This window comes from Galeopterus variegatus, unplaced genomic scaffold (genome assembly GCF_000696425.1).
Source record: "Galeopterus variegatus unplaced genomic scaffold, G_variegatus-3.0.2 Scaffold4240, whole genome shotgun sequence".
In the NCBI taxonomy this organism is placed as follows: Eukaryota; Metazoa; Chordata; class Mammalia; order Dermoptera; family Cynocephalidae; genus Galeopterus; species Galeopterus variegatus.
In genome coordinates this window covers 83242-100207 of record NW_007730351.1, presented here as the reverse complement: position 1 = coordinate 100207, position 16966 = coordinate 83242, and the positions used below count along the sequence as shown (strand labels likewise).

Sequence of the window (16966 nt, the reverse complement as noted above, 5' to 3'; positions counted from 1 at the left end):
AAAAAAAAAAAAAAAAAAAAAAAAAAAAAAAAAAAAAAAACACTTAAATTAGATTTTTTTTTTTTAAAAAAAACGAGAGAGAAAATAACCTAACTCAAATGCTTTTCGGGTCAGGTAACCTGGGTTATTCTTAAGTGAATAAGACTAGTTTACTACTTTTGGTTAATAAAAATAGCTGTGTCATCTTAGCAAAACAAAACACTCATGTACCATGTTTTATCAAGACAATTTCTTGTGTTTTGTGCATTTGAAATCTTTTGTCACTTTTTTATTTCCTAATGATTTATGATCCTATTTAATTTAGTGTTTTAAACCTTTTCTTGATACACTTGCCAAAATCACATTCTAACAATTAAGACTTTTAATCTCAAACTAACTTTGAGATGTTCCAAAGGGCCCCAGAATTTCTCAAAGGATCCATAAAAGAGACATATTAAAACCAGCTGGGTTTATATGATAAGCAAAATTATATAGGAAGCACTGTTAAAACAAGAAATGATGTTTGACTTTTTATGAGTTATATGGATGTTATTAATGTGTGTTTCAAAACTGTATAGGGTTCCTGGGAATATGATATCTGATATGCCTTGGAATAAATGCTACCCGTCAGAATTTTGGTTATTTTTAATTGTTGTATGCCAAAGAAATAACCCAATTTTCTTGTTAGTTGTATAACTCTTATCAAATCTTTAGCCATTGCCATTTTGAGTTTTGATGTGCACAGTTAAATGCTTTATTCTGATGCTCTTTCCAAAAGTGCTTTGCAAGCCATTATAATCCTACAGTGTGTCTTCAAAGAAGTTCATAGAAAGAGTGAAAAGAACTCTGACAAGTACAGGCTCCTAATAAATTTAATTTCATACCAATGGACTGAATTCCAAAATTCTAACGAAGAAACTGATGGGATTGTGAAACTGCTAGCCAAAATCAAACAGAGCAAGAATTAATTACATGAGACTGAATTGATGAAGAATTATGAGTTTTTATGGCTTCTTTTTTTAAACGTTGCTAGTTCTTTTGATGTTTTGTTTTCCAGATTTAAGAAAACATTGTTAAAGCTATCTATACGTTACATAAATTTGGTGAAACGTACATTTTCTGTAAAAAAAAAATAGAAACATTTTTTTTCCTTTTTGTCTTTTTTACTGACCGGCAGCGGGATCGCAACCCTCGGTGTTGCCCCCACACCGCGCTCAGCCAGTGAGCGGGAACCGGTCTCCACATGGGATCCGAACCCTTGCCGCCGCGCTCCCAAGTGGCGCACCCTCCAGTGCGCCACCGGGCTGGCCCAGAAACATTTACTTTTTCCTCTCTACCTGATCCCTCCAGAATTCAGAAACTATCTGCTAATATTCTTATTTTTATGGCAATATGGTTATTTACATAAGTTCAATAAGAATCTGTTCTCCTTAATAGGATACAATTGGAAACACTGATTATATTACCAAGGTATTGTCTGTAATGTCATAATTGAAAATGTGCATAGAATGCCCAGTTTGAAGGGTTCCCACCCCTACAGTGAGTAAGTGAAAAACTGTCACATCTTAGCAGGCCTGGGAACCTCAACATATCAGATACAGTAGGCAAAGTCTAATGTCTGCCTTGGTTTGGCTTTCTAGCATTGAGATTTTTAAAAGTCTAATCTCATGTTCCTTGTCAAAATTTTCAGCAAAACAAATTTAAAAGGAGCCTATGTAGTTATTCCTGCTGCACTTATGTAAATAACCAGTCAGATTGGTCTCAGCATGATTATCTTTGGTAGAAATAGAGGTGACTGTAGAGAGAAAAATGTATGTTTCAAAAAAAAACCGCCTAAGTACCCCCATTATTAGATTACAGCCCTGTTTACTATTTTCCGGTTTTTATTATCTACCTGTAGGCTGTGCTGTATTATAAATTCTAGTTTTCTCTAATATCTGGCTACAACTCTTTAACTGAGAACAAAAACTGTTCTGTCCAACTGAACAAGTCGATGTAGATTTCAAGGGACAAGTCTTGTATCTAATGCGTGGGCCACACATGTCGTAACCAGAGACATTCAAACTGCAGACCAGGATGAGAAGTTGCTGACTTCATGCTGCGAACAGCTTTTCCCAAGACTGTAGGGACAAGACTCCTTATCAGTATGTGACTCTTACCCTCCTTTATTTTTCCTTACTCGCGCCTTCCTCTTTCACTTAGCAGAATCATGCTGTAGTTAAAAATTACAAAATCAGTACCTTTTTGGGTAACTTGCAAATCATCACTCCCTGCTTCAACCCAGTCATGGGGTGCTAGGTCACCCACTAACTGAACAGGGAGGAGTCCGTGCAGCTGCTCACACTTCCTGCTGCACGTGGACAGACACATCAGTATTCCAGAGATTTGGTCACCAAAAAATTAATGAACAGGCTACTTGGCAATGAATGGGCATGCGGTTAAAATGAGCAGACTCCTCTTTTGCCTGTTCCATCTTAGTTGGTTTGGTTCATGGGGACCCCAGCTGAGGAGCATGCTCCAAACTCTGTATAATCCTCCTGACAGTCATGATATTAGTCTCTCCTGTGTACTGTATTCTTTCAAAAGTTTTAAATGTTTACATGCAGCCATCCATCAATTGTCAAAAGGTCTCTTGTCCGATGGTCAAATGGACTGGAAAAACAGAAACCCAAGGAAATGGATGGGAGTGATGGCATGCTGAGACCAGGAACTCAGAGTGATAGTGACTGAGAGCAGTGTGGTTGCCCTAAGTTTTGATTAGGCTCTCAGCTAGGCGAGAGCTTGACCGAAAGGGGGGAATTGTTAAATAGAAATTGTGGGAGGCCACTGTTTTGGGCAAAGTTCCTGCACTAGGCCCCAAAGACCAGCCTAAAAATCAAAACGGAGTCACCCCAGCTAAGTTCCACATCCCCAAACCTAAACTAAGTTGTGCTCTGACCTTCCAAGAAACCAGGAGAGAGAGACAACAGCCACTTTGCCAACCAGACCAGCACGACTCTTCAACGGGCATGGTGACGAAGTTCCCTCTGCTTTAATCCTTGGTGACGAAGTTCCCTCTGCTTTAATCCTTACACTAAAAGGACAGGCTGAAGTAACCCGAGGTTGATTAATCAGCTATTTTCCTATTGTTCTGTCCCCCTGTCCCCACCTTACAAAGAAAGTAACTGTGAAATGACCGATCTGCTTTTTGTCCTGAGTTTCTGCTTTCTTCAGCCTTTTCTATTTACAAAACCAACCTTCTCTGCTCGGCTTATTGAAACACTTATTGTATTTTATGTAATGAAGCATTACCCTATCCTAGTCACAATAAATCCAACTGAGATCTTCAAATTTGTTGTGACACTGACGTATGACAACAGGAAATGATTACTGGGCAGTGAGAAGAGAGGAGATATTACTTGTGAGAAGCTCTGTCCAGGTGTGGGGCCTCCAGCCTCTCCAGTCCCTCCTGGGGTTGTTCTTTCCTGGTTATCTGAGGAGGCTCCTAGGAAGGAGACCTTAAGACAATCGCATTTCTTTTGGAAAGCTTTCTTAGTCAGGTAAGGAAATTCCAGACAGAGTCCCTCCCTGTGCTTGGGGTGAGGGGAAAAAGATAAGGTTAGAAGGACCTTGATTCTGAAGCTTATTTCTGAGGCCTTTTAATTTCCAAAGCACTCAGCATGCCAAAGCATCATATTTTGGGGAACAGTTTTCTGTGCCCCAATATTACCATCTACATGGGCTAAAAAAGTAAACCCCTTAGTTTTCCATGAAACTACTGAAAAGCCTATTTGCAAAGCGTAAGTTAAATTTTCACTTGTCCATTCAACCTTGGACAAGTGAACACAGCTCCGTCAGGCCTAAGAGAATGACTTAAGGGCAGGTTCAGGGAGACTAACAGGGAGGTGAGGCTTGTTTCTCATCTCGTTCCATCTCTGCTTTCCTCATTCCCTGAATCTCTCTCCTCCCATTAATGTGAGAGGAAAAAAGGAATAAAAAAAAAAAAAAAAAAACCCCACCCAACTTCTGTCTGATTAAAATGAACATTCTGGGCCGGCCCGCGCTCCCGCTGAGGGTTCAGATCCCATGTGGAGACCGGTTCCCGCTCACTGGCTGAGCGCGGTGCGGGCGCAACACGGAGGGTTGCAATCCCGTTGCCGGTCAGTAAAAAAGACAAAAAGGAAAAAAAAAAATGAACATTCTATTGGTCTGTTCTTTTGGAAGAAACGGAGTTCTTGTTTTGTGTTGCTTGAATGAATTTTTGCAAGAAAAAAGCAGGGTGGGAGGGCACCTTGCTGATCTAGCAGACAATTTCCAGAAAAACTTAGAGCGACTGTTCTCGTTTATTAAAACGTATCACTATTAGGGCTATGCTATCTTTCTAAGGCCTTTCTCAAGTTACAAACTTGATCACGGAGACTGTACGCCCAGCTGTGCAAAGAGTATTTCCTTTAGAACAGGCTAAGGGAATGAGAGCCATAGAAGTGATCACTTGCATGGGTGTCCACGGTCCTCCTGTTTGCCCTTCGAGCACATGGCACACTGCACGGTGACGACTGGTTACGTCCATCGGTCCCCCTAGACCACGGCTCTCTGCACTGTCACCAGTGCTGCCCCGTCTACTGTACCATCAGATTCAAACACAGTGCTGTGGCTCCCGTCCTTGAAAGACAGAAACGAAAGCCATCCCTGGGCAGATACTCTCCTCTGGCCACTACCCACTCTCTCTGCCAGACCTGCATCTCCTGTCTCCAACTTCTCTCTGATCCTTCTCTCTTGCACCCAGTCCATCAGGGTTTTGTCCCCCCTCCTGACTCGAAGTGCTGTCGAGAAGACGGCCACTCACGCTACATCCAGTGTACCCCCCCTCCCTGCCTGAGCGCACGGCTGCTTTGACCGAGTTGCTGGAACCCTCTCCCCTTCCTGCATACTTTCCTCACGTGCTTCTGGAAAGCCCTTTCTGGAGGTTTTCCTCCTTTACCATTCACCCTTTTCAGTCACCTGGGCTGGTTCCTTCAACATTTTCTTGGTTTCTAAATATTGGTATGTTTCAAGGTTCAGTCCTCAGACGCCTTTCTTTTCTATACTCTTTATTCTCACTCCCCAAATAATTTCTTCCCGACTCATGCTTTAAAAGCCATCTATGTATTGATAAGTCCCAAATTTATATCCCCCTCTGGCTTTTCCTATCAATTCCAGACTCATACATATGAGGGATCTTCAGGAAGTTCATGGACAAATCTGTATGATTTTTTTTTTTTTTTCTGACCGGTAAGTGGATCGCAACCCTTGGCACGGTGTCGTCCACACCACACTCAGCCAGTGAGCACACCGGCCATCCCTATATAGGATCCGAACCGGCAGCCTCGGCGCTACCAGTGCCACACTGTCCCGAGTGAGCCACAGGGCTGGCCCGTATGATTTTTTAATTCCATTTTTCCATGAACTTTTTGAAGTTCCCTTGTACAACTGCCTATTCAACATCTCCACATGCCAGAAATGTACACATCCTAAACTGAATCCTTGATTTCCCAGCCTTTTGTCTGTGACCCAGGACTCTCTGCCAGCATCCATGAAACAGTGACAGGCTCACTTGTTAGCTTGTGAATAAGAGGACATCCCAGATGCTTCACAGTTCAGCACGATGATTTACAGAAAATTACATTCCTAATCCGCAACAGAGGCGAAAAGAGGCTGCCTTGAATTCCAGTCAACCTTGCTGCTTGATAGACTACACATAATCACTGAATGGATTTATAGAATTCTGGGATTAGCTAAATAATTATTGTACTATAACCATTTTTCTTTCTGAGGAAAAGTATATTAAAAGTTTTCCTTCTTCTGTTACCATTTTACTTAGTAGCAAATCATGAGGTCGGAACCCTGTGCCAGGTGTTATACTTTATTTACATCCATATTTTCCCTACAGTGCCTGAGATTTTACAGCTAGGTAAACTGAGGCCCACAGAGGTGGCAGGGAGCAGGGCCAGAATGTCAACACAGAACAGCCTTAAAGTCCACGCTTTGTATTACTGGATTCCAGCCTCCCTAATTATGAATATGATTTTAAAACATGACAAATAGCTTATATTTTATATATGTAACATTATCAATTGTGATGGTTAATTTCAGGTGTCAACATGGCTGGATTACGGAATTCCTAGAGAGCTGGTAAAACATCACTGCTGGGTGGGCTGGCCCCGTGGCTCACTCGGGAGAGTGCGGCGCTGGGAGCACAGCGGTGCTGGGAGCGCAGCAGTGCTGGGTGCGCCAAGGCCACAGGTTCGGATCCTATATAGGAATGGCCGGTGCGCTCACTGGCTGAGCGTGGTGTGGGCGACACCACGCCAAGGGTTACGATCCCCTTACCAGTCATCAAAAAAAAAAAAAAATCACTGCTGGGTGTGTCTGTGAGGGTGTTTTCAGAAGAGACTAGCATGTGAGTTGGTGGACTGAGTGGGGAAGACCTGCCCTCAGTGTGGGTGGCTCCATGTAACTGGCTGAGGGCCTGGACAGAACAAAATGGCAGAGGAAAGATAATTCTCTCTATCTCCCCCTCCCTCCGCGGTCTCTCCTAGAGCTGGGACACTGTCCTTCTCCTGCCCCTTGGACATAAGAACTCCAGGCTCTCCAGCCTTTGTACTCCAGAACTTACACCAGCAGCCCTGGGTTCTCAGGCTTGCAGCTTTGTACTGAGCCATGACACCAGCATCCCAGGGGTTCCAACTTGCAGATGGCCTGTGGGGGGACTCCTCAGCTTCCGTGAGCATGTGAGCCAATTCCCCTTATAAATCCCTTCTCATACAGCTCTCTCTATATACATATATCCTATTGGCTCTGTCTCTCTGGAGAACCCTGACTAATACAGCAATCTCACTGGAAAGAAAACGAACTCAAGTGTCCAAGAAATCAGAACCGTTTACTCATTCCACATTCTACAAGCAAGTCTATAATCTAATAACATGACAATATGCTTCATAAAGAGGCTACTTTCTCTAATTAGCAACATGATCTGAGCAATGTTAATGTTATATAAATTATGATATCAAATAGCGTTGGGCACAGGATGCTGTAAGAGCACTGGGCTGGGGATGCCTAATTTTATTGAAGAAAGCTGTGAAGTAATTCTTCATATAAAAAATATATTAGTAATATCCAACTTCATGTTTGGGGGGTTTCTTGAATTTGCTTTATAAGGAACAGAAGTAAAAGTATGGGTCTGGAGTCCACTTCAGGAAGCTGGACAAGCATTGATACGTTATTTTTAGAATTGTCTTATAAAAAAAATAGATGACTACTGCCTACCTTCATAGGGTTTGTGCAAGGAAAAAATGAGATGACCCAGGTAAAACGTGTAGAATAACACCCAGCATGTTTTACAGGGTAAGAAAAAATGTAGCTGCTATTGTTACTGTTGATAGTTCCAAGAAAAAACGTCGAGTACACAATGACCCTGACTCTACTTCTAGTATTTACACACTGCCTACCATACAGCAGGTATCATGTGGGGCATTTCATTTATGTTTATCTGCCCTTCTTACACACTTCTCCACTCTTCACCCTTGCAAGTGAATATGTCCCCATATGGCAGACCAGAAACTCTTCTGAGTGCCTACAGTGTTCCAGGCACCTTTCCAGGCATGGTGGGTATGACCATGAACAAGACAAACAAGTTTCCATGTTGCCATGGTGCTTAGAGTCTAGTGTTGGCCAACTGGGTAGATTGTGTGGTGCCATCAATTGACAAGAGTAAAACAAAAGAAGGAGCCAGTTTGGAGAAAAAATCAAAAGTTCCATTCTGAGGGTATGTTAAGTTTGTGATGCCATTAGTTATCTAAATAGAGATATTAAGTAGATAGAAATATATGAGTCCAGTTGGCAAATTACAACCCCCAGGCCATATCTTCCTATCACATGTTTATGTAGAACCTGTAAGGTAAGAACTGTTTGAATGTTTTTTACTTGCACTTTAAAAATTTAATTTTTTAATTAATGACCTTTGTTTTTTTGGACAGTTTTAGGTTCCCAGCAAAATTCAACAAGAGGTGCAGAAGGTTCACATGCACGGCCTGCCCATTACCAACATCTTCCAGAGGGGTGCATTTGTTACAACTCATGAACCTACACTGACTCATCATTACCTCCCAAAGTCCATAGTTTGCAATGGGGTTCGCTTTTGATGTTGTGCATTCTGTGCGTTTCGACCAATATATGATGGCACATATGCACCGTGATAAGGCCACACAGAGGGTGGCTTCAGTTCCCTGGAAGTTCCCTGTGCTGGCCTATTCGTCCCTCTCTCCCCCATAACACTCAGCAACCACTGATCTTTTTACTATCTCCAAAGTTTTTCCTTTTCCAGCATGTCATATAATTGGAATCCCACAGTATGTAGCCATTTCAAATTGGCTTCTTTCACTTGGTAATACACAATTAAGTTTCTTCTGTGTCTTTTCATGACTTGGCATCTCATTTCCTTTTAGCACTGAATAGTATGCCGTCATCCGCATGCACCAAACTTACGCATCCACTCACCTATGACATCTTGGTTGCTTCCAAGTTTTTGTAATTATGAATAAAGCTGCTATAAGCATGCAAAAATTATGAAATAAAATAATAAATCATATGTCACAGGAAATCATAAAATTCTATTTTTGAAGATATGTTAACTCAATAGTATCAGGTTGGAAGAGCTTATCATATGAGAAATACTGAAATACATTTTAAAGTTTAATAATAGGCCCATTCATACAGTTTGGATATGTTTGTTCCCCCATAGCCCATGTGGAAATCTGATCCCCAATGTGGCAGGGCTGGGAGGTGTTTAGGTCATGGGGCGGATCCCTCATGAATAGATTAATGCCTTCTTTGGTTGGGGAGGTAGTGAGTGAGTTCTCCCTCTATTAGTTCCCATGACAGTTGGTTGTTAAAAGGAACCTGGCACCTCCCCACCCTCTCTTGCTTCCTCTCACTGTCTGGTCTCCTTGCACCTGCCAGCTGCCTGTCATTTTCTCCCATGATTAGAAGCAGCCTGTGGCCCACACCAGATGCAGCTGTCTGAATCATGAGCCAAATAAATCTCTTTTCTTTATAAATTCCCCAGTTTCAGGTATTCTGTTATAGCAACACAAAAACAGACTAATACACCCATCAACATAAAAGTTGTCATTTGGAAAAGAATACATAATTCTTACTTGAAAGGCAAAATTTTGTGCATCTGTTTATAATTAGTTATTCCTACCATCCCATTAAGCATTTCCTTCCAGGATTCTTACACTTAGTTCCTTAATTATTGATGTATCCTGGAAAAATGATCCTTTCTAAAGGGAGTGTGTGTGTATTTGTGTGTGTACGTGTGTGTGTGTGTGTGCATGTGTTCATAGTCTCGTAAGAGCCAGTGGAAGGTAGGAGAATGGGAGGGAGAGGAAGCAATCAGAGTCAAGGAACCAAACAATGGGTAGGGATCAGTCTGCAATCTACGTACACAAAGGAGTAAGGCAGAGAGCAGGAAAAGGAACCTAACAGCAGGGGTGGAGCCACAGCAATTCCTCTTTCCCATGGGCATCAAAGTAAGCTTGGCCAGGTCATCCTTAAACCTAATCAGAGGAAAGACTGATATCGGTACGCTTGCAGGCTCCAAATGTTGACCCCAAAATATCTCCACCACTGGAGGGTTAGCTCGATACATTCACAATACCAGCTGTAGCCCACACATCTCAACTCTTCTGTGTTGCCTCCTTCTTTCTCCTTTTCCATCCTTTACCCACCTTCATGTCTCTCCTCCCCTGTACCCGCCTCTGCTCCTTGCACTCACGGAAGACCATGCTTCTCCATCTCACACAAACCTCCTGACTTCCAGCCTCCCCACTGCCCCACATCCCGTGATCTCCCCGATTTTCCGCACACCACACCCTAGAATTGTCCTTGTTTCTGCTTTGGCTCAAATCTCACATCTGGTCTTGTTGAACAGTTCTCCAAATTAAAAGGGACTGCATCTACTTCATTATATCTCTGCCAAGTCGTCATTTCTGTCCTGGACTACCGTGAGAACAAATGCCCAACCAGGTACCACTGTTTCTATTTTTGTCTTGTATAATCCATTCTCTCACCCTACAGGCAGAGAAATTTTTTTTAAACACGTCATTCCTCTGCTTATAAACTTCCTTACCCTTCAATTAAAACCACCCTCTGCTCAGGCTCCAAGCCCAGCACCGTGGGGCTTCCTCCGTATTTGCAGCTCCACTCCCTCCTTACACACTCGGCTCTGGATTCCTGTTCCCGAGCTTCCCATCTCAGGACGTTCACGTCAGCTCTTCCTCCTGCCTGCAGTGCTCTGTGCCCAGGTCCTAGCTGACTCCGTATCCTGCATATCTCAGATATCTTCATAACATCACCTCCACAGAAAGACCTTTGCTAACCTAATCCACAGTGGCCGATACTTTCTATCTTTCAGAGCAGAAATTCTGAATTTTCCCTTTCAGTATCATTAACAATCAGCCCAGCGCATAGGACATAAAAGTTTAGACCAGGGCTACTCAGAGTACGCTCTGTTCATTGACACTGTTCCATTCAGCAGTGCTGGTTTGCAAACTATTTGTTACTAGTCAGCAATGAGACAATAGAGAAATCTCCCCTCAATTAGGTTAGTTAACAAACGAAGAAGCAAGCTCATTTGTCACATTAAAAATTTTAAATACTGATATACATGATGTTGGTTCAAAGTGGGTGTATTGGCATTTAACACAGGCAATCAATATTTCACTTATGTCTTTTGGTTGAATCTCAATTCCAAACAGCCAAAAAATTATGAATATAATAATGATATTCAATATGGATCACCTGTACACACATATTCAATGAACAATATTATGCACTTTTGCAATACTTTCCTTTTTTCCTGCACAATGTTTGTTCTGATTTTAGAAATGCAATTTTATTTACTTATTTTTTTAATTTTTGTCCTTTTTGAGACCGGCCGCACCGTGCTCAGCCAGTGAGTGCACCGGTCATCCCTATATAGGATCCGAACCCGGAGCAGGAGCGCTGCTGCACTCCCAGCGCCGCACTCTCCCAAGTGCGCCACGGGCTCGGCCCTAGAAATGCAATTTTATGTCTGATGAATCTAATAACTAAAAAATCTAACCTTGCATCTTCTACGTCCTCTCTTGAATTACATCTTTCTTTGAAGTCACTCTGACGGTATTTTACAAATGGCTATGTCCATGATAGTTGGGGCCGGGGAGTGGGGGGAACTGGTTTTAAACCGTAGATCATTGAGAAGTGCTTGAGGAGACAAAAGTGGCTGATACATTCATCTTCCGATGCCCTACTTCCTAGTCACATTAGACCGACATAGTTCTATTTTTGCATTTGATACTCATGTTTTATGGCTTCATCTGAGTGGACGGAGAGGAGGCCAGCAGCATTGACTAAGACTTGGTGGAACCTGCCCTGGATGGTAAGAACAGGGCAGAGAGTCTAGGAGGAGCAGGTGAATCGCTCACCCCTGCCCGGCCTTTCCCTTCAAGCATTCTGCCCTGGGATGCTCATGGGACATTAAAGTACTTGGACAAAGTTGATTCGACGTCACAGTTTTGCCTCAGGCAAGGTGTGAGAGTAACCAATTAAATGAGTTGTTACTAAGATCCCGGAGGTGCTGAAGTTAAAAGAGACCAGGAAATTTGTTTCTCTACACCCAGAAGTTTCTATGGTGTCCCCTGGGTTTAAGCAGGGGACTCAAACCAACCCGGAATATTTGAACAAATACTAGTACATATAACTACACTGAATCTATTACTAACTCATAACACGGTAAATGATGTCTTTAAGTGAAGTCAATATAGCTTACTAGTGAAGAGCATGGTCTGTGCAGTCAGATTCCTGGGCTCAACTTCAGCCTCAGTCATTTACAAATGTGTGTCCTTGGGTCAGTCTGTCTCTCTTTGAGCCTCAATTTGCTTAGCTGGAGGGAACTTGTCTGTACCTCAAAGGTTTGTTTTGAGCAGGAAGTGAGATGGTGCACCCAGAAAAGCCCGTGGGCATTCTGATGACGGACGTAATGGAAAGTGGTCATCAGCGTAAGAGAAAGTGGCATCTTCTTCACTTAGGAAAGGTTCTCCCGAGTCAGCCTTCCCCAGTGCTGGGAGAAATGAATGAATGGAGGGTGAACGGTCTTTTGGAGAACTGACTAGAAGGACGGAGGAGAATCACGCTACAATACTGAGTCCTCCCAGCACACCAGGCTCTCCACGGGCACTTCATTTAGGAATGAGACCAAACTGATTTTGACTCCCTGCTCTGTCTTTTCCTAGCTGTGTAAACTTGGTAAAAATTACTTACCCTCACTTCCAGGGCCTCGTTTTCCCCATCTACAAAATAGGGATAATAAACAGTGGCTCCTCCGAGAGTTAGGTGCCATGGAACTGTTGAGGGTTAAATGAGTTTACATCAGATGCTTAGATCTGAGTCAGCCACCGAGGAAGCATTCTGTGGCTAACTGCTAAGTAAATATGAAAATAAAATGAAATGTCCTGGCTGTCCACCTTCCTCACTGGTCACTTGCTCTCAGTCTCCTCAATTGCTCCCCTCTTCTGCCCAGTATGTTGAGGCTGGGCTGCCCCGGGACCCAGTCCTTGGTGCTCTTTTTTGGCTTCCTCAGTGTATGTGTTCAATTCCTTGACAATCCCATACAGTTTGACGGCTTCACATACCAGCTATCTGCGGTGACTGACTTCTTCCCTGAACTCCAGACTCATAATATCTGCCTGTTCAACTTCTGCACTTGCGGATCTACTGGACACTCCTAACCAACATGCCTACAACTCAGCACCAATCTCCCCACTCCTGCCTGCTCCAAGCACAGGCTCCCCATTCTCACTCAGGGGCAATTCCATCCTTCTACCTGCTCAGGCCCAAACGCCTGGAGTCATCAGTGACTTGTCTTACCTGCACACCCACATCTAGCCCATCAGAGAATGCTGCAGCATACACCTCCAGAATGAACTGTTCACCGACTGACTGCCCTCACCACCTGGGCCTGCCTGATGGCTGTGTGGGCCTCCACGCTGGGCTTCCCACCTCTTCGATCCCCCTTAACAGTCTATTCTCAACACAGTGACCAGGCTGATCCCTTGACAAAGTCAGAAAATGTCACGGATCTGCAACAAAACCATCTAATGGCTTGGAGAAAACCCAAACTCATCACACTGGCCTGCCCGACGCTACGTGATCTAGAACTCCTAATCTCCCTCGCCTCACTCTCCCTTCCTGTTCCAGCCATACTGGCCAAGAACACATGGCCTTCAGGCCTTCATCCTCAGGCCATTTACCTAGAATGTTCTTTGGCTTAGCTAATTCCAGCAATTCCTACATGCCTTTGCTCAAATGCCAATTTTTTCACTGTTCCCTTCCCTAGACATTCAATTTAGAATTGTAACCCCCTGCTCCTCACACTACCTTCACCATTACTATGGCCTGATCCCCTACTTTTCCTTTCTTCTATAGCATCTTTCACTTTCTAACATGCTCTATAATTTACTCATGTATTATGCATCTTGTCCAGTGTCTGCCACCCCACCTCCCAGAATGTAAGCTCTGTGAGGACAGAGATCTTTTGAAGTTTTGCTCACTTATGAATTCTAAGCTCCTAAGGCACTGCCTGACACATAGAAGGAGTCCAATAAATATTTATGAAATGGATATCTGCAAAATATAATCTCCTAGGAGCTGGCATACTAACCCTAAAGAGGTCAATTAACTGGCAGAGTCAGGATCTGAACACTGGTCCACCATATTCTCTGCCTCCCAATATTAAACTTGTTTCCATCAATCCCTCTGTTTTGGGGGAGACACTGCTGAGCACTGATCTCATGTCAACTGGCTGTCAGAAGGTACGTTTACTAGGTCAGAGAGCAAACCAAACAGCAAGGGTTAACACGTGCAGTTCGTAAGTTTCCCGTAGTAAGTGTAGATCACTTAGCAGAGTTTCCTTAGAAACAAATTCCTCTGAAGGGCTCTACTCACCAGGACGAAGACAGTGAAGAAGATGACCACAATGGCAGCCGTGATGAAGAGCTTCTTCCGAGGAAACACGGCGGCAGGAAGGAGGAACACCAGCGCGAAGCAGATGGCACCACGCAGGCCTCCATAGGCGATGATGAACTGATCCTTGAAGGTCAGGGGGATGGTCCGGAACCAATTGATGACCTGCGTCAGGACAAAGACGCCTGCAAAGAAGGAGAAACCCAAGGAACACAGACTGTGTGAGGCCAGAGTACAGAAATATGTAGACTCGTGTTCTGTGCTTCTGTAACAGGGCAGAGTATTTAAGAACAGACTCCAGCAGAGAGGCCTGAGAGCTGCCAGGCCCACACACCCCGAAGTACCTGCATCAGAGCAGGTAGGCACCCCGAGGGACTCCCAGCCCGGGTCAGTCCCTGTGGCCCAGAGAGGCCTGAGCCTCCTGCCACAGGCACCAAGGCAGCCATTGACAGATTGGCAGTCCCTGCAGGATCCTAGCCAGACATTAGGGTCAAACAAGTGGACCACGAAAACTCATGCCACAATGACTAAATACCAAAGGAAAGATACCAGAAATATTAAAAAATCAAGAAAGTACACAACCACTGAAGGGCAATAATAACTCTTAAGCTCTAGATCCTACAGAACAGGAAGTCCTTGAAATGATGGACAAGGAATTTCAACCAACACTTCCAAGGAAACTAAATGAGATACAAAAAACTAAGTTAGAAAACACAATGAAATGAGAAAAAGTATACAGGACCCGAAAGAAAAAAATGTACAAAGAAATCAATGCCCTGAAAAACAATGTAGCAGAGCTTTCAGAGCTGAAGAATTCATGCAAGGAAATAAAAAACACAACAGAGAGTTTAACCAGCAGGCTAGAACAAGCAGAAGAGAGAACTTCTGACCTTGAAGATGGGTTGTTCGAAATAACATAAGCAGACAAAAAAATTAAAAACATTGAAGAAAATCTAAGATAGATAACAGACAACCTTAAGCACTCAAATATCCAAATAATGGATATTCAAGAAGGGGAAGAAAAAGGAAATGGCATTGAAAAAATATTCAGTGAAATAATGGCAGAAAACTTCTCAGGTATAGGGAAAGACACAGATCTTCCGATTCAGGAAGCTCAAAGATCCCCAAACATATTCAATCCAAAAAGGTCTTCTCCAAGACATGTTGTAGTCAAACTGGCAAAACCCAAAGACAAAGAGAGAATCTTAAAAGCTGCAAGAGAGAAGCATCAAGTCACCTATAAGGGAGCCCAATCAGACTAACATCAGACTTTTCATCACAAACCCTAAAAGCCAGAAAAGAATGGGATGATATATTCAAAATACTAAAAGAAAAAGATTGCCCGACAAGAATACCTTACCCAGCAAGGCTATCCTTCTGAAATGAAGGGCAAATAGTATATTTCTAAGACAAAAATGGCAGGAGCTCACTACCATAAGACCAGACTTACAAGAAATTCTCAAGGTAGTACTGGGTTTGGTACCTGAAAAACAACCACCACTGCCATAAATACTCAAGAAAAACCAAAACCCACTAGTAAAATAGAAATGCCAACAACGAAGAGAAAAAAAAAGTTTATCTACAACCCAAGGAACCAACAAATACAGAAGACAAACAGTAAATCAGAAAGAAAGGAACAAAAGACACTTAAGACATCCAAAGAAAAATCAATAAAATGCAAGGAATAACCCAACACCTTTCAATAACAACTCTTAATGTAAAAGGATTAAATTCCCCACTCAAAAGACACAGACTGCCTGACTGGATTAAAAAAGTGGACCCAACTATTTACTGCCTTCAAAAGACTCAACTGACCTGTGAAGACACACATAGACTAAGAGTGAAACAATGGAAAAAGATAAACCGTGAAAATAGAAATGAAAAACAAACTGGAGTAGCTATTCTTACATCTGATAAAATAGACTTTAATCCAAAAACCATAAAAAGAGATAAAGAAGGCCACTGTATAATGATAAAAGGATTTATCCATCAAGAAGACATAACAATCATAAATACATATGCACCCAACATCGGAGCAGCCAGATTTATAAAGCAAACACTAATAACCTAAAGAATGAGATAGACACTAATACCATAATAGCAGGGGACCTGAACACCCCACTGTCAATATTGGACAGATCACATAGGCAAAGAATCAGCAGAGAAGCACAAGATTTAAACAACTCTTTAGACCAATTGGACTTGGCAGGTATCTACAGAACACTCCATCCAACAACCTCAGAATATTCATTCTTCTCATCAGCATATGGAACATTCTCCAGGACAGATCACATATTAGGTCACAAATCAAGTCTCAACAAATTCAAAAACATTGGAATTATTCCATGTACTTTCTCAGATCACAAAAGATCACAATGGATTAAAATTAGAAATCAATAACAAACAAAACTCTAGAAACTATACAAACACATGGAAATTAAACAGCATTCTACTTAATGACATATGGGTCCAAGAAAAAATTAAACAGGAATTCAAAAAAATTATTGAAACCAGTGAAAACAATGATACATCATACCAAAACCTGTGGGATACTGCAAAAGCAGTACAAAGGGGGAAACATCGCATTAAATGCTTACTTCAGAAGAATGGAAGGATAGCAAGTACATAACCTAACACTTCACCTTAAAGAACTAGAAAAATAAGAACAACCCAAACCCAAAGTTAGCAGATGGAAAAAATAATTAAGATCAGAGTAGAACTTAATGAAATAGAAACCCAAAATATGATACAAAAGATCAATGAATCAAAATGCTGTTTTTTTGAAAAGATAAATAAAATTGACAAACCATTAGCAAAGCTAACTACAAAAATAAGAGAGAAGACCCAAATAACAAAAATTAGAAATGAAAAAGGTGATATTACAACTGATATCTCAGAAATACAAGAAATCATTAGAGACTACTATAAACAACTATATGCCAACAAATTAAAAAATATGGAGGAAATG

The 16966-nt window shown here is 42.3% G+C and overlaps 1 protein-coding gene across 1 annotated transcript in view; it reads right to left on the bottom strand.

Annotated features, from left to right (window-relative positions):
- The window catches only part of SLC9A2 (solute carrier family 9, subfamily A (NHE2, cation proton antiporter 2), member 2), an 87525-nt gene that overhangs the window by 32471 nt on the left and 38088 nt on the right, over positions 1 to 16966 (bottom strand). Inside the window, exon 5 of the mRNA XM_008587064.1 lies at positions 13981 to 14183. Within this exon, the coding sequence (XP_008585286.1) occupies positions 13981 to 14183 (203 nt within the window). The remainder of the gene's footprint in view (positions 1 to 13980; positions 14184 to 16966) is intronic.